Consider the following 18610-nt stretch of genomic DNA (forward strand, 5'->3'; position numbering starts at 1 on the left):
ACCACTATGCAACAGTAATAAAAACTGCACTATCTTCTTTAAAAGCCAGATTGGATTCTACTCTGTGATGATGGGGGAAAAAAAAAGTCTACGTAGCAGGCGATCAGAAACTTCAACCAAAACAAAGTGATCCCAGAGCATAACTCAGCACATCTCGGAGGCATCGAACAAACTACTCCTTTTGAGATTCGGAAGCAGCATGTCCCTTTCAACAGGATAAAAAAAAGGACCCCAGTATCAGACACTGTGCCACATAGGGTACATCCAAAAGGGATCTAGAAATATCTCTCTGACTGTGGAGAATCGGACCAATTGAATAGCATAAGTTCCTCTTCTTAAAAAAAAATTGCCTCCAGCAAGAAGACAATGGAAAATGTCATCAAGGAAGATATTTTTTAAATAAAATGTTTTTTAAAGTTTGTGCAATTCCTTAACATTGCCACTTTATATTTCCCCAAATTTGCATTTTCGAATCTTGGTCTGAACTAACTTTTCATAGACATCAGGGTTTCCTTAAAATTTGCAATCTTGGTAATTAACAAAGAGGAATGTTGACCAAGGCAGTATGATAACTCTCCACTCCTCTTCCAATACCATGCGAATTCTGATTTGATTTGTCACACGTATTAGTATCGTGACAAGTATTGTTTCTTGCCAGCTATACAAAACATACCGTATATATCACCTGATATCCTGTGATACCAAACAGACCTATTGGACTTCTTGTACCGTAGATAGAGAATGAAGAGAGGATGCAAAATGTTTTACATTCATAGCTAGAGTGCAGAGAAAGATCTTTTAATCCAGCAAGTTTGGAGGACTTTGGTTCATAATCTCCTTCAACAATGCAGTACCCCTGAATGCAAAATCTTCCTCAGTATTATAACCATTGTTAGCCAAGACTCTCTTCATGCCACAACCTGAGATAGAAAGTAGTGAGGTATACGGGTCTCCTTCACAAGTGATGGCAATGCAGTATGAATTGGGTTGCGTCATACTTACATTAAGGAAGATACAGGTTACATAAGAACATAAGAAATAGGAGCAGGAGTAGGCCATCTAGCCCTTCGAGCCTGCCCCGCCATTCAATAAGATCATGGCTGATCTGTCGCTGCTCAGTTCCACTTTCCCGCCCTCTCCCCATAACCCTTAATCCCCTCTCTTATCAAAAACCCATCAACCCGCGTCTTAAAAATATTTAGCGAGGCAGCCTCCACCACTTCAACGGGCAGAGAATTCCAGAGATTCACCACCCTTTGAGTGAAGAAGTTCCTCCTCAACTCCGTTCTAAACCGCCCCCCCTTTTATCTTGAGGCTGTGCCCCCTAGTCCTACTGTCTTTTTTGAGCGGGAAGAGTCTTTCCTAGGTTGATTGGCCATGCTAAATTGTCCCTTCGTGTCATGAGCATTAACAGGGTAGACATGTGGCATTACAGGGATAGGACCTGGGTGATACTGTTGTCAATGCAGGCTCAATGGGCCAAATGGCCCCCTTCTGTACTATAAGGATTCTGAGATTCTACTCATTGACAATCAATATTTAAGTTAACTTTCCCCTCTCCTTGCTGATACAGGTAAATCAGCATCTCTCTGATACTCTTTTCATAGTGTTGACAGTTTGATTATGGGAGGAATGACAGTCAAGTCTGATCCAGTTCTTTTCATTCCATGCATGCTTTCTGGTACAAACTGCTGGCTATCAATCAAGAGCAAACAATCCTGGCTAATGTCTTCACTGCCTGGCTCAAGGCACTGAGGTCAAATGGCATAATACTACTGCCCTAGCTAAGATCACCATCTCTGAATTTCTATATTTTGTACTATTTTCATCTCATTCACCCCATTCCCCAAACACGAGGACAATCCTATCAATCTCAACTACTTTACACCATGGTACAAAATTCTGCTGTAAAATGAAGAATTTTTTCCTGCTTGAAATTCAATAATAAATAGACATCTATAATGCATTTTAATCTGTCTTTTTATGAAGAGAGCTAAATGTCCTTTACTTATTTGTAGTTTGCAAGGAACCACACCGGCCTCCTCACAACACCACCCCCTTCCTGCAAGGAACCACACTCCTCTTCCTCCACTCTCCTTCCTCCTCTTCCTCCCCCCGACCCATCCCTTCCAACAATCCAAACGAGCATTGCAAAGAATTGCAAACTCACCATATAAAAATACCAACTTTATGTATCAGAACCATAGAATCCCTACACTGTAGAGTTGCACAATTGTCCTCCCACCACATCAATATTTTCTTTCCCCTTAAATGCATCAGCGCTAATCACATCAACCACACCATGTGGCAGCAAATGCTACATTTGCACCACTCAAGTGAAAATTATACTAAAGTCAGCCACAAACTGGATCAGGTTCAGCAATGTTACTAACCATTTCTGAATAGTATGTTTGCACTCAGTATTCACGCTCATGTGAAGAAATATAAAACATAGAAAATTGGCAACACAGGAGGCCACCATTTGGCCCATTGTGTCTATGCCAAATGATTGGGTAATGTACTGGAGGGTGACTGGAATCAGAAGCAGGTAATGCCTTTCAGGAAACTCAGCTGGGGGTTGAAATTAAATTATCCCTCAATTTTGATAGAAAAAAAATTATCTTTAAAGTAAATAAAGGTAAGGCTGCATATAATGTCACCAATATTCCTGGCCACAATGGAGATGATTAAGTTAACTCCACTCCCAATAACACTAAGAAATTTCTGTTGATAACTGGGATTTATTTTATGCACATCATCTGCATTATGTATAAAAGCAAATAGCTGCAGGTGCTGGAGTATTAATCAAAAGGGAAAAAATGTTGAAAAATCTCAGCAGGTCTGGCAGCATCTGTAGGGAGAGAAAAGAGCTGACGTTTCAAGTCCAGATGACCCTCTGTCAGAGTTTTTTCTAAGTTTATTTATTGGTCACAAGTAAGGCTTACACTAACACTGCAATGAAGTTACTGTGAAATTCCCCTAGTCGCCTTACCATGGCACCTGTTCAGGTCAATGCACCTAACCAGCATGTCTTTCACATTGAGGGGGGAAACCGGAGCACCCGGAGGAAACCCACGCAGACAAGGGGAGAACGTGCAAACTCCACACAGACAGTGACCTAAGCTGGGAATCGAACGTAGGTCCCTGGTGCTGTGAGGTAGCAGCGCTAACCACTGCGCGACCGTGCTTTGACAAAGGGTCATCTGGACTCGAAACGTCAGCTCTTTTCTCTCCTTACAGATGCTGCCAGATCTGAAATTTTTCAGCATTTTTCCTCATCTGCATTATGTAACTATTCTCCACTCACTGTAGTTTGAAGAAATTACCATGCTTCTATCAGGAGACAATGAGTTTGGTTGGCTGTATGTTGTAAAAGACTTTTTAAAGGTTTGTAGACTTTACTTGCTGAAAGTTCTGCCATGACTCCAACTCATTAACACCACTGTGTCAGCCAGACACTGATCAGCATGAGTAAATGTAACAAACCATGCACAGAAGATAACTCCAAGCACCTTTCAGAATTACACATACTACAGGGGAGGATGGGTGTGGGGGAGGTTAGGAATGAGGGAGAGGAGTGAAAGAAAAACACATATAAAAATAAATACACATTCTGGAAATCTGAAATAAGATAAGTAGCTGCCTCAAATTTTACAACTTTATTTTATACATCGCCAATATTAAATGCACAGAAAGTTTTCAATATCAATAAACCAGGGATTTATAGAAACTATTTCGCAAAATCAAAAACTACAAATTCTTTCCTATCTTCACAACAGCAACCAGAGTTCAGAATTTTCTCCATTCCCTATGCAAATAAATAGTCTTAAGTTCCTAGCAATCTTTTTAATGTCCAGGTCACACGATTAGATTTGCAGCCTAAATTATACTGTCACCTCCTGTATGAGGTCCACTATTTGTGCAAAACAACCATACAATCAACCACAAAGCTGTATGGATTTTGGATTGTACCAAGTGTGCAAAATATTGGACAATAAATGGTTAGCACCGCTGCCTCGCAGGGGCTCAGGTTCAATTTTGGCTTCAGGTCACTGTTTACATGGGGTTTGCACAATCCCCACGGTCTGCGTGGGTTTCCTCCGGGAGCTCTGGTTTCCTTCCACAATCCAAGAATGTGCAGGTTAGGTGGATCAGCCTTTCTAGATTGCCCATTAATGTCCCAAGATGTGTAGGTTAGATGGGATTAACCATGGTAAATGAGAGAGATTATAGGGATAGGGTAGGGGAGAGGGCCTGGGTAAAGTACTCAGTTGGCGCAGACTGGATGGGCCGAATTCCTCCTTTGCACTGGAGGAATTCTATGAATTCCCACATGACTAAATTTTGGATAGGTGAATATAGTAAAACAACACAGATTGGTCTCTTAACTATTGCATTCCCATTTTGAAAAGCTGCAATCACTGGTTTGGAACCGGGTTCACTTGCAAGCCATACTCATCCAGAATGACCATCTATTGTTGTGGCACTGAAAATTCTCCTTCAAGCTTTTGTTAAGTTTTTCTTATACACCAAACTGATCTCTCGACCACAGAATCTCTTACTGCCCTCCAACAATCATCTAGCCTTTAAAATCTGATTACCAACCTTATCCAGCAACTAACTCCTAATTTACAATGCTGTAGATTGTGGGGCCAGTGGCAGAACAATGCTGCTCATAGCTGACCTTGAAGAAAGCTTCCCACAAAAGTATACCATTCTTGGTAACTTGGATATCACCTTCCCCAATGTTCATTCGAAATGTGGCTCCAAGTCCAGGGCATCTTGCAGTGTCCAGCACTATTGGTGTCCATCAAGCAGAGTAGGCAGCCATCAATTCCCTCAGAAAGTGACCAAAGTGTTAAAAGCATTGATCACTCTTCACATTATAACATTTTATAAAGAAGAATACAAATAATGACATACACAAGGGATTTGGATAGAAGCTGAAGTATTTTTAAAATTTAAAGTTTGTTTTATAAGTGGATTATATTATAACGGAGACATCTGATATTCCACAAATATCAAATTACTCTGTCAGGGCCAGAGAGGCTATGCATCAGAAATTATAAATTTAGAACTGATGTTTTCTTTAACCTTCCATTGAAAAAGTTGACTGTGTAGAGCAATGTACAGTTCTTAGCATGGAACAAGGGCCACGCAGTACTTTCTCAATAGAGTAAAAATGGAAATCATTGCATTGATTGCTAGACTGTGGGGCCTTCATCAACACATCATAATAAGTAGTATTATCTCATTATTAGCAGATTTAGTCCTCAGATATTCACATCCATTAGTCAAACTAATGGACAAATTGAAATGATTTGTCTAATGTAATTACCTATATTCTTTCCTTTGTTGTAGTTCACAACTTCCTTTGGACATTCCCTGATGATAAATTAATCAATTTTATTGTTTTAGTAATGTTGCTTGAGAGAGAAATGTTGGCCAAATTTATGAAAGAATTTCTCTGCTTTTTTCTGCTTTTACACATCCCTCAACAGGAACCTCATTTTAACGTATCATCCAAAAAGGCAATCCCTCCAACAGTGCAGCAATTCCGGTGCTGAGACGTCAGCCTAGATTACACACTCAGTAGGGTTGAACTTATAGTCTTATCACTCAGAACTAACAAGTATTTTAAGATTAACTTTCTGACCTCAATACCCCAGAAAACGATGACTCACATCAAAGTACTGATCCACATGTCCCAACAGTGTCCCATGGCCAGTCATCACTTGCAAGGTTAAGCGTCCAAATTATTCAACTGTGAAAAGCTTCATAAGCATGCCTGATTCGGTATGCAGTGAGGGAAGCAAATGAACCACACAGCAAGCAGAAATCAAAATCTGGTTAGATTCCCCATCCCTGACTCCCCCCAGATCTCATCAGTTCATGATGAAGCCAATTGTTCTGGGTGGCACAGTGCGGTTAGCACCACTTTCTGACAGCCTGTGAGATGGGTTTGATTCTGATCTTTAGTGACTTGGTGAAGTTCTCTCCGTGTCTGCATGGGTTTTCTCCAGGTGCTCCAGTTTGCTCCCACAGTCCAAAGCTGTGCCAGCTAGATGGATTGGCCATGCTAAATTGCCCCTTACTGTCTGGGGGATAAATGTGTGGGATTACAGGGGATAGGGCCTGTGTGGGATTGTTGTGGGTGCAGGCCGAATGGCCTCCTTCTATATTGTTGGGATTCTATGATTATTAATCTTCTTGTACACGTTACAGTGCAAGATTCTATAGCCTGCAAACAAACAATGAACATCTATACGAGTAGACATCGCCACACACATAAATCAAAGCCATCCGATTAATTTGTACCAATACAAATTAGTGAGATAATATGGCTCATCTTCCTTTCACCTGTACCTTTCAGTAGATTTCCCCCTCCAAGTGCCTCAGAACTTTCAAACATGATCTACTGAGCTGCAGGTCATTGATCAAGGTGGTGTAGTTGCATTTTTTTGCCAACAATAGGGAACAGGACTTTCCTATCCTCTGTAGAGTAAGAGACCGAATGTTGTTAAATCAAATTGTCCTAAAATTTCAAATCACTCCCTCTCAACCCAAGTGGAAATGAATGACCTCCGTTTCAGAGTTAGTCACAGTGGCACAATTCAAACTTAGTGCTCAGAGTGAAAATTTTTAAAGTCTCAGCCTTCTGATAAAGTTTCATTACAGTACTGTCTGTGCCAGAATGCCTAGATCATGGACTTAGTCCCGAAATGGGGATTGAAGCCATGTTTCTTTTTGACTTTAAGAGGCGAGAGTGAGCTGAGACATGCCATTTCTCAGACTGTTATTACGACAAGCAGCTTACTGAGGCAGAGATCATAATGTCAGTTTAAAAGGAAAGCAAATAACTAGTGGAAAAAGAAGCACGAAAATACATCGAAAGAGCAGCAGAGTTGAATCAAAATGGACAGCTCCAGAGTGGGCACTGAATGGCCCATTTCTAAGCTACCTCTAATATCTATGATTCTGGAGCATAGACACTTGGTTCCCACATTTTTTTTTGCAGTCTTGCAAATAAAAATGGGAAAATGGTGCTAACTGGATTGTGTTCTGGATTTTATGATGATAACTAGTAAATTCTGTAAAACAGAATTTTCTCCAAAGATAATTTTCACCGACAATATCTTGGAAATGCAGAAATGCCTTAGAAACCACATAATCCTAAATCCTAAGAGGTTTATTAAACAGGAGGAGGCCATTTGGCTTTTCATGCCTGTACTAGCTATTTTGACAACAATCCAAAATGGATTTGTCTGACCGTTTTCCAAAATCTGCATCTTACATAGAACAGAAACAAGCCACTTAGCCCCAATAAGACTATGCCAGTTTTTTTAGCTCCACTCAAGTCTACCCTGAATCCTCAGCTCACTCCTTTACAGTGGTGAGACCTGACCAATGTATACTGGGCTGGAGAAAAGGCTGAACCTTTACCGTCTTACATGTATCCTTGGTGTCTCTTGGCAGCACATCACCAATTCAGAGGTCCTAGATCATACTAGTGCCATCAGCATATACTCATTGCTAAATCAGTGAGGTCTGCACAGATGATGGCTGTATACCCAAAGTATTTTCTGTGCTGAACAGGCTATTGGCTACTACCTCTTGCAATGCGTACCTCCGCTGCAAGAACACTTACAAGCAAAAACTGAAGATGGCGAATATCAACACAGACAACAAGATGACCATCACTAAAGGCTGTAATCTTGGGATCCAGACTGATCGGAAGAGGCAGGCAAAAACAAAATGTTTAGCTGGCCAAGAAGGTGATTCAGAGTAAACAGAAGGAGCCATTTGTGCACCTTCTCAGGCCGTTTTCCTCAGCAGCCAACATGGCAGAGTGGGGCTCCTGAACCACATCAGGCAATGCTCAACACAGCATTGATCACCAGGAAGAAACCACCATCTTATGACATAGATGGCTACCACATATTCAATTCCACCTTTTCTAATCCAGGTAACCTGCGCATCTTTGGACTGTGGGCGGAAACCAGAGCACCCAGAGGAAATCCATATAGACGCAGGAGAACGTCCAATCTCCACACAGGCAGTCGGTCACCCAAGGCCAAAATTGAATCCAGGTCCTTGACGCTGTGAGGATGCAGTGCTAACCACTGGGCCACCCTTTACTTTTCTTTTTCAATTGCTATCTGATGTTCATGAATTTTGGCTTCTTTTCTTCCCCCACAAGTACAAAGACAGCCTTTCTGGGGCTGCACAACAAAATCTTTCATGATTTTAAAGACTTCCATTTGGTTACCTTAAACCTTCTCTTTTCCAGCCTATTCATCCTTTCCTAATGGATTTGTTCATTCATGTGTACTCTGCCCAAAGGCAGGTCCTTGGCTTAGTGTCTGCTGATGCTTCTTCCTGAGATGATTTCTTGAGGTTTTTAAATCAATGGTGCTTATAACCTCATTTCTGGTATCACTATGTAAATGCTTTTCTGCCTTCTCCAAGGTCTCTACATCCTTTTTATAGTATGATAATCAGAATTAAGTTAAAGTTTATTTATTAGTCGCAAGTAAGTCTTACATTGAAACTGCAATGAAGTTAATGTGAAATTCCCCTAGTTGCCACAGTCCAGTACCTGTCCAGGTCAATGCACCTAACCAGCACGTCTTTTGGACTGTGGGAGGAAACCAGAGCACCCAGAGGAAATTCATGCAGACACGGGGAGAACGTGCAAACTCCACACAGACAGTGACCCAAACCAGGAATTGAACCCGAGTCCCTGATGCTGTGAGACAGCAGTGCTAACCACTGTGCCACTGTGCTGCCCCAGTATCAATTATACATTGTATTCCAAGTATGGGCCACTGCTTTAAACAATTATCCATGTTTCCATAGAAGCAGTAACAGCAGCCCTCCAAAGGCTCCACGTGGCAACGCATTTATACACTTAACAATTCCTATCTCACAGCCTCTGTCTTATGAGATGATGGTCTGTGCCTTGGTGGTCAACTCTTGTTAAACATTGACTAATATGGTTCAGGAGACCCACTTTGGCACGGCAGACAGTCTCTGCTCCACTTGCTGCTGATCAAGGAAGTGAGCAGATGCAGTGCAGGAGTCACAGGCCTTTGTTTCTTTGGGCTCTCTTCTCAACCAGCTGAGCTTTCCACTGCTCCTTACCTCTTCCAAATCTCTTAACAGTCAGCCTCCAGATTCTAATCGATCTTGCTATCCTGGTCTAACCTCTACTCTCACTCTATGAAGATTAAACTTTTTCTCTCCACGTTCAGGAATTGTATTCTATAAATGTTTTATTTTGGGATCCCAACGTGACAATGCAGTGTCAAAGTGATCAAAGCTGAGAATTGATGTTCACTGTCTAGGCTTGAGTATAAAGAATGATATTGAGAAAGCTGATGGCAAGTGCGCAACATCAGTTCAGTCTTCTATCTCATACGAGCTCCCCAAACATCCCATTCTTCATATGCAAGCCTTTATAACCAACATTCCTTCTCAGCTTTGAACTCTGCATCTTGACAATACAATGCATCTCCTTACAAATCCCAAAAAAACAACTTTCTGAAGGATATAGAATACATGCATGATTTATTATTGTCACATGTATTAGTATACAGTGAAAAGTATTGTTTCTTGTGCACTACACAGAGCATACCATTCATAGAGAAGGAAAAGAGAGGGTGCAGAATATAGTGTTAAAGTCATAGCTACGGTGTAAAGGGTGATCAACTTATTGCAAGGTAGATCAAAAGTCTGATGGCAGCAGGAAAGCTTTCCTGTACATATTACATGTACCTTTTTGAGTACATATTACATGTACTCTATAAGGTAAACAAAACAATTCACAATTACAATAAAGTCTCAGTCTTCAATTTTAGGTTATTGAATTTAGATGCACACACTTGTGATGATTAGTTGCAACAGATAGTCTTGAAAGACCACAGAAAGCTCCTCTTTTGGTGAAATCTGACCTGAAGGAATTTCTCACATTTCAAACAACAGTCTTTGTATAAACAAGGACCCCTCAAGAGTGGCATAGCTCAAAGTTATGTTCCAACGGAATGACACAACATTAATCACTGCCTCCAGGGGAGAAAAGGGGGGAAGGGATCTTTGTTTTTTTTCTGAAACTTAAAACACTCAATTCAAGCCATGGAGCACTTCTAACTTTTCTTGATTCCCATTCACTTTGTACTGCACACGATCAGGCAATTCATCAGATCTATAGCGCAATGTTTGACTTGACTCGAGATAACATGGAATTTTAATGGTCCAATGAAATGGTGACCATTTGTTGTCATCTTAGGAGAGGTAAAGAAAAGATAAAGATAGCCAAACACTGGTGTAATCTTTGAAGATTGAGAATCTGGTCTCCTCTGTATTTTTTGAATGCAAAATAGGAATAAGTAAAATCAACGTACACCTACAGTTAAGCTAGCGAGTGAAGAATCCCTGCAAGATATCTGCAATATTCTATAACCTACACAGCACTTGCTCAGCTGAGCAAAAGAAAAACAGGAATTTTTGCAGTAAGCTGAACTTCTAATATTTAAGCAAAACTCAGCCAAGAATAAAATCAACACATCAGTGGAGCTTGCACACAATCAACATCGCTTATCAATCCTCATTTTAAAAAATATATTTTGTTCTGTAGACATAATACTTGAATACAGGGGTAAGAAGTAATATTTCTTTGGAGGATCCTAAATACAAAGACAATTTCTTTATGAAGTATTTATCCCATCAATTCAGCAATCCTGACTCCAGCATAAATTTAGGGTTGCTGGAAAAGCCCTGAAACTATCACTTCGAAGCAGATTATTCAAAGCAGATGGGCGGCACAGTGATAAGCATTGCTGCCTCACAGCACCAGGGACCCGGGTTCAATTCCCAGCTCGGGTCACTGTCTGTGTGGAGTTTGCATATTCTCCCCGTGTCTGCGTGGGTTTCCTCCAGGTGCTCTGGTTTCCTCTCACGTCTGAAAGGATTGCTGGCTAGATCCATTGACCCAAACAGGCGCTTGAACGTAGCAACTCGGGGGAATTTCACAGTAACTTTGTTGCAATGTTAATGTAAGCCTTACTTGTGACTAATAAATAAATTACTTTATTTGATTGAGTGGCAAATTGCCAACTTGTTATTTCTTCAGCTGACCAATGCTGTCTCCCAGTCAAGCAAAATCTCAATTTTAAAATTCTTATCCTGGTGTTTCAATTCCTCCATGGCCTTGCTCTTCCCTGTCTCTAACATCCTCAGGCCCAACTCCTCCAATTCTGCCTTTGTGCATCTTCAACTTCCTTCAAACCTCCACTGTGGCAATGCCTTCAGTTTCATAAGTTCATATGAGCAGAATTAGGCCATTTGGCCCATCGTCCACTAGTATTCAATCATGGTTGATATGCTCCTCATCTCCGTTTTCCTGCCTTCTCCCCATAGCCTCTCAACCCATTACCAATTAAAAACCTAACTCCTCAAATTTACTCACTGTCCTAGCATCCACCACAATTTGGGATTAATGAATTCCAGATTCACAACCCCTTGGGAGAAGTAATTTCTCCTCAACTCTGTTTTAAATTTGCTACCCCTTATCCTAAGACTATGACCTCTCATCCTAGAATGCCCCGCAAGAGGAAGCATCCGCTCCACATCTACTTTATCCATACCTTTTATCATCTTGTATACCTCAATTTGATCTCCCTTCGTTCTTCTAAATTCCAGCTGGCAAGATCCTAAAAGCACTGCAAGATCCTCTTCCCAAACTTCTCCATGCTCTCTCCCTCCTCCTCCAAGATGCTCCTTAAAACTCACCTCTAATTAAACACAGTACCCAAATTAACTCTAATTGATCCCATACCAAATTATGTTTGATAATGTAACTATGAAGTTCTTGGAATATTGCACTATGTTGAAAAGGTAATATGCAAATGTTGCTGTTCAAGTATATTGGACTTACAACTAGCAATTGGGTACAGATGTCAAATTAATTATAAGTTGAGTCTCAAACGTTTCACGACAACTCAGTTGCCACATTTAACTTTAAATATGTGATACCACTTCAGGTAAATAGCAAAATGTATAATTTCTACGGCCAGTTAATTACAAATATTCAATCCCTAAAGAGTTTAGTCATTAGCTTTCACACATTTGCACTTTTCCAACAACTAGAAAGCTTGACATGCATAACCCAAGAAGGTGCATCATTCTTACAGAAGACTATGACACTTTTGGCAGAGCTTAGAGATTTCCCGAATGCTTGGTTGATAAAGCTGTGATGTAACTGAGTGAAGCAGATCAGAACCGATTCCCAGATTCTCTTGCGTAAGTCAGTTACAGTTTCAGAGACATTGAGACCATTACAATTTATGGCACTACCTCCAGGCCAGGATAAATGAAAGTTTCACCCACTGCTTACTGGCCAGTGACCACAGCTAGAAGGTGCATTGATATCTACTGTTGGTGGGGTTTGAGGTGACCGGGTACCATCAAAAATTTCAGATAATACAAGACTCACGAAGCCAGTGTCACAGTTTAAAGACCTGACCTTCATTTTGACCAGCGACCATTAGGAAAAATCATCAAAGGGTCAGGCCAACTCCTGAGATGGATCAGCTGGACCTCTCCAAAGAATTCTGAAGCGCACAGTTCAAAACAGATCAATTATAGATTTTCTTATCAATTACGCCCGTCTTTCATTAGCTTTAAATCAATCATCTTCAATATACATAAGTCAACAATAATACCACTTGCATCTTACCTTTTGGCATAATGGCATTTTATTAGTCCAGAATCCGGAAGCCAACTCTTGTCTTGGCTAACAAAAACAGAAAATGCTAGCAGGTCTGACAGCATCGGTCGGGAGAGAATAGGGTTCTATTTGCCCCCCACTGATGCCGTCAGACCTGCTGAGATTTTCCAGCATTTTCTGTTTTTGTTTCAGATTCCAGCATCCACAGTATTTTGCTTTTATCCTGTCTTGGCTAACCCCATTTCCTTGTCTAGTAACTTCAGACACTAGCCACAAAGTTCAAAGTGAACGTACCCATAAGTTCCCTAAAAGGTCACTGCCAAACCAGATTAACACATGACTCCACGTCTGGGCATGCATCCATTTATCTGGATCTATTCATGAAATTTGATTAAGTGCTCTGAATGTTCTTTCCATTAGAAATTCTGCTGATATATTTTGCATATTCCCAAGGTTTCAATATTCCCTTAGAATATGGCTCTGTTCTAGTGCTCTTTAGCATGGTGCTTTGCAACAGTTTGCCTTTAGCTAAAGTGAACAATGGTTCTTAAAAATACATTAATACCGGTGCCCCACAACGCTGTGTTCTCAGCCCCCTACTATAGTCCTTATAACCTACGACTGTGTGGCCAAATACCCTTCCAATTTAATTTTCAAGTTTGCTGATGACACCATGTAGTGGGACAGATCTCAAACAATGAGACAGAGTACAGGAATGAGATAGAGAATCTGGTGAACTAGTGCAATGACAATAATCTCTCCTTCAATGTCAACAAAACGAAGGAGACTATCATCAACTTCAGGAAGCATAAAGGAGAACATGCCCCTGTCTACATCAACTGGGACAAAGTAAAAATAGTCTAGAGCTTCAAGTTTTTAGGTGTCCAGATCACCAACAACCTGTCCTGGTCTCTCTCTCTCTCCCCCCTCCCCCCCCACCCCCAATCCCCATGCCGACACTATAGTTAAGAAAGGCCACCAAAACCTCTACTTTCTCACCAAAGTAAGGAAATTTGGCATGTCAGCCACAACTCTCCCCAACTTTTACAGATGCAGCATAGAAACATTCTTTCTGGTTTTATCACAGCTTGGTATGGCTCCTGCTCTGCCCAAGACCACAAGAAGCTACAAAAGTTCGCAAATGTAGCCCAATCCATCACACAAACCAGCCTCCTATCCACTGACTCTATCTACACTTCCAGCTGCCTCAACAAAGCAGCCAGCATAATTAAGGACCCCATGCACCCCAGACATTCTCTCTTCTACCTTCTTCCGTTCGGAAAAGATACAAAATTCTGAGGTCATGTACCAACCGATTCAAGAACAGGTTCTTCCCAGGCTTTTGAATGGGCTACTTTGATTTAAGTTGATCTTTCTCTTCACCGTAGCAATGACAATGCAATGACACTACATTCTGCACTCTCGCATTTCCTTCTCTATGAATAGTATGCTTTTTCTGTATAGCACACAAGAAACAATATTTTAATACATGTGACAATAATGAATCAAAATCAAATAATACATTCAAAATATCAGCACATTTTAAAATCATAATCAATTATTTAAATCTCTTACTGCATTTTGTGTGTGTGTAAACTGCTTTCTTGTTAGCTTATAAGTCTGTTTTAAAGTCATATAACTCAATGCTGGTAGTTCTGTCAGTGCCTTAATGTCTAATGGTTTAAAAATCTTTAATAACCTATTGGGATGTTTCCCTTTACACCTGTGTTACACAAGGAGAGGACTGAGCGGCGACATTTGTCTTTCCCCATCTCAGAGTACGGTTAGTGAATTATGAAGTACCCTCAGAACCTTGCATCAGAACATGATTCAGGGAAATCAACAGTTATGAGAACTGCATAGGAGATGGGAGAAGGGGAGGGGCAAATAAAACTCACCATCATGTCTGCTACACAAACAAACAGAGTTGGTCAATTAAGCCCATCAAGTCTGTTCTGCCATTGTATTAGATTATGTCTGATCAGTACTACAATTCATCTTGAGCAAGATGATCAAGAGACACACAATAACTGAAAGTTATAGTTTTTTTGGAAGGAAGTCATCCACATAGTTAAGAACATAAATCCCTCCTTTAGACCAGGTTTTAAACTGGTGTTCAGATCAATACGAAGCTAACAGCAGTGAAGTTCCAGCACTTATTCATTCACCTTACACTACAACATTTGAAAAGAAATTTGATTAAGCCTTTTCTGTACAATTAAATCAGTCCAGTTGAAAAGTATCTTCAACACAACTATAGAATTAACTAAACAAACTGTCTACAGTAATAAAATAATAGAGCTTCAGAAGCAATGAGGCAGGGCTGAAAAACTGCAGGTGAAACAGTTCTATTATAGACAGAGAACACACGATAAAATGCTGCCACATGTTGGTCCCAGGTATCAAACTTCCTCCTTTCTTCATTTCATGCTTTTGTTTGAGGCAGACTCTTGTTGGGATGCAAAACACATCACAGTCATTTTGACATTTTTATAATTTCGATGGAAATTATTTTAATTCTTATTTATTGCCTTTTCTCCGCATCCCTCATTACCTACTACCCACCGCTACCCCACCCCTTCCCCCCCCCCATTTGATTTTTGAATTTCACTATTACAAATCTGGAAGTGAAGCTTGCTTTCAAAAAAAAAGGTTTGTCTGCACAGAAGTATTTTTCACAACCACCAAACCTCTCAAAATGCTTTACAGCAAATGAAGTACTTTTGAATTGTACTCACTGTCATAATGTAGGAAACTCATTTAGCTTACATGCAACAATTATGTTCCTTTGTTCTGGGACTCCAGGACCACAAGGAAATTGGATCATTATTTGAAAAGGGGAAAAAAAATTCACAGGGCAATGATAATCAGTGAACTGCATGTGAAGTGGGCCAGCACAGATCCAAGTGGCCAAAAAGCCTCCTGTGTTCTAACCACTCTATGATACTAAATTTTAATGCCCTCACTACTGTCCAACTTCCTCTGAAATCATTAATTGTTTCCCCTTCCATCACCTTCACAGGCAGCAAGATGCATATCAGTACCACTCACTGCACTAACTAAGTACTTCCTCACATTCCTCCTGTAGGCTGTGACACCTATGTTTACCTAGTTTTCATTATTTAGTCTCTTTAAGCCAGCATCATGGTAAAATTGTCACAGGGACTTTCTCAAAAGCAGGGTAAATTTCCTGTGGTGGACTGCCAAAACTGAACCCAACATGCAAATTGAAAAAAATAAAAAATTAAGTCAGAAATAAAACAGAAAATACACCGAGAAAGAGAAGACAGATTATGATATTTTAATGAAAAGTATACCAGAAACATTATCACTAGAAAAGACTGGCTATGGATGCTGATCTGTTAATAATAAAAACAGAAAATGCTGAAAATATTTAAGTGTGGTTTAATCAGTTTTCTGGGCAATTGTAGCAGTACTTTCCACTTTTCTATTCTAAAGGTCTTTGAGATAGACCCCTACATCCCATAGCATTTGTGAAAGCTTTTCAAAACCGTAAGATTGTTTTTCACAACATGTAAGCTAAACCCCTCTGTTCAACTGCATGTATGTCATATCACGATCGTTTACCACCTTTGATACATTTCCATTTACTAGTTTTATATCTAACATGTCTCAGGTTTTTGTGTTTTTGGTAAAATACTATTCAAGTTTCAGCAGTTTCTGGTACCTCATCTAAGCTGCCTTCGTTCTGTGTGTTCACAGCTACTGTTGTAGGTGGGTTATTCATCTATATAGGGCATTACTACACAAGCCAAGCCTGCCCTCAAGCATGCTTTCCAACAAACAGTTAATGCTTGTGAAACAAGGGCAGGAACCTTGGCTGCTTTTCACCCCTTCTTAGCCAACGAAGGAGCCAAGATCAGCTAACTTACAACACCAGACTGCGATTCATTAACTGGACACAGTGTCACACCACAAAGCAGTGAAATATTCACCATGCAGCAAGTGTAATGAGCACAAGTGCCTCCCACTCCAACAAATTACTTAACATACTGGGCAAACTTTCAAATGAAATTGTTAGCCTACAAAAGCATTATCACCTCAAAAGTGGATGAAACAGCATCAACAAGTTGCAACTGTCACAAATTCAAAGCACTGCAGATGCTGAAAATCTGAAATGTAAACAGAAAATGCTGGAAACATGCAGCAGGTCAGGCAGCATCTGCAGAGAGGAACTAAGTTAGCATTTCAGCCAATAGCCAAGGCTTTCTAAATGGAATGAAAATGAATTATTTGCTAAATATCAAGTATCTTTCCATCCTGTTTATACTAACAAGAAATTGTGTAAATATCAAGCAGTCAACACTTGCATTTCTAGCGTACTTTTAAAAAAATCAGAATCATATTCATCTTGTTTTTACAGGTACAGACCAATTTGTTTTGGAGGAAGGTCAGCAACTGGAAACTAACTGTTTCTCTCCCCACAGATGTTGCCTGGTCTTTCTATTTTTGTTAATTGAGTTATAGATATTTCAATGATTAAAGCAAAGGATCTGATCTATTATAAATAGCACTTCTTTGAGCAGATGGTAGGATCAAAAGTTTGCCCTCAGCACAACATGTTATATCACCTTTTGCAGGGCCTCAGATTTGCACTTGATTTAGAGGAGTTTCTGAAGAGGAGTTAAAGTTTATTAGGCTAACTGGGCAGGCTTACTCACAGTGTAGATTTACACCTCATTGAACTTATTGTGAAAATAACCTAGTCATCACATTCCAGCATCTGTTTGGGTACACTAAGTGAGAATTTAACATGGCCAATCCAGCACATCTTTTGGACTTTGGGAGGAAACTAGAGCATCCTAGAGGAAACATACATACAGACATAGGGAGGACAGGTAGACTCCACATTGACAGTGACCCAAGTCAGGAATCAAACCCAGGTCTCTGGTGCTTGAGGGGCAGCAGTACTAACCATTCTGCCACCCTATAAAAAAAGCGAAAATGGGGAAAAAAACTAAAAATATGCCAAAAGATACTCAAATCAAAATGGTCTGCTCAAGTGTCTTTGCTTAAAGTTATGCAGATCGGTACAAGCAAAACAAGAGCACCAACGTGGATCTGAAGAAAAAAAAATGAAAAACAACAAAAGAAACAAGGAACGAATGATGGGAAAGAAAGAATTCCAGAAAGCAGAAAGGGGGGACGAGGAAGAGGGACTGAAAGCAAGAAAGTGACCGAGAAAATGGGCTTCAAAATAGGGATGGGAAAAGTAAAAGGTGAGAAATATTTTAATTTTTTCCTCTCTCTTTACTTTTAACAGGAAGTCTCCAGTGATGCATGCGCATGCGTGGTATTAAAAGGCGCTTGATACTTGGCAATTGATTGTTGATTTTCCTTTCATTCGAAAAATCTTTAAAATGAGTTTGCGATTGGTTTGTTGGCGACGAAACGGTTAAAGGAGGTGAGGCGATGAGGCTAGTTTTGATTCCACATCCATGCGTGGTTACCACACATAATAGACATGGAGAATTCCGGCTGTGCTGCTTTATTAACAACATTTTATCCCCATCGCCAGCTTCATGCGGTGTTTTCTCCCCCCAGAGGATTCATTCTCTCCTCCTTTTTCGGCCTTACCGGATTTTTTGTTTTCCAGCGCTTCTTCCAGCTCGGGGAAGGTGAATTCGGGCAGTTCCAGCGAGGCGCCATAGCGCTCTAGGAAAGAACAGACAACGGCGAAATTGGGCTTAGAGGCGACCGCCGCCATCTTAATGTCGGAGGACTCGGCCAGCTCCTCCGCTATCCCGACGTGCAGCGCTGCCCTTCCCCCCCCGCCCCGGCTCGCCTCCGCTGGCTCCAGGTAAACAAATGGGGAAGGGAAGCAATGAGGCGAGCAGGAAGAGTCTGCCAGTATCCCGTCCT

The 18610-nt window shown here is 40.6% G+C and overlaps 1 protein-coding gene across 2 annotated transcripts in view; it reads right to left on the reverse strand.

Moving 5' to 3' along the window:
* rsf1a (remodeling and spacing factor 1a) overlaps window positions 1-18469 on the reverse strand; it is a 99095-nt gene extending 80626 nt beyond the window's left edge. For both annotated transcript variants that reach the window (XM_080197705.1, XM_080197706.1), the window contains exon 1: window positions 18326-18469. In XM_080197705.1, the coding sequence (XP_080053831.1) occupies window positions 18326-18455 (130 nt within the window). In that variant the 5' untranslated portion in view covers window positions 18456-18469. The remainder of the gene's footprint in view (window positions 1-18325) is intronic.
* Between the last annotated feature and the right edge of the window lie 141 nt (window positions 18470-18610).

The sequence above is a fragment of the Carcharhinus amblyrhynchos genome, chromosome 10, assembly GCF_965287045.1.
Source record: "Carcharhinus amblyrhynchos chromosome 10, sCarAmb.v2.hapA, whole genome shotgun sequence".
Lineage (NCBI taxonomy): Eukaryota > Metazoa > Chordata > Chondrichthyes > Carcharhiniformes > Carcharhinidae > Carcharhinus > Carcharhinus amblyrhynchos.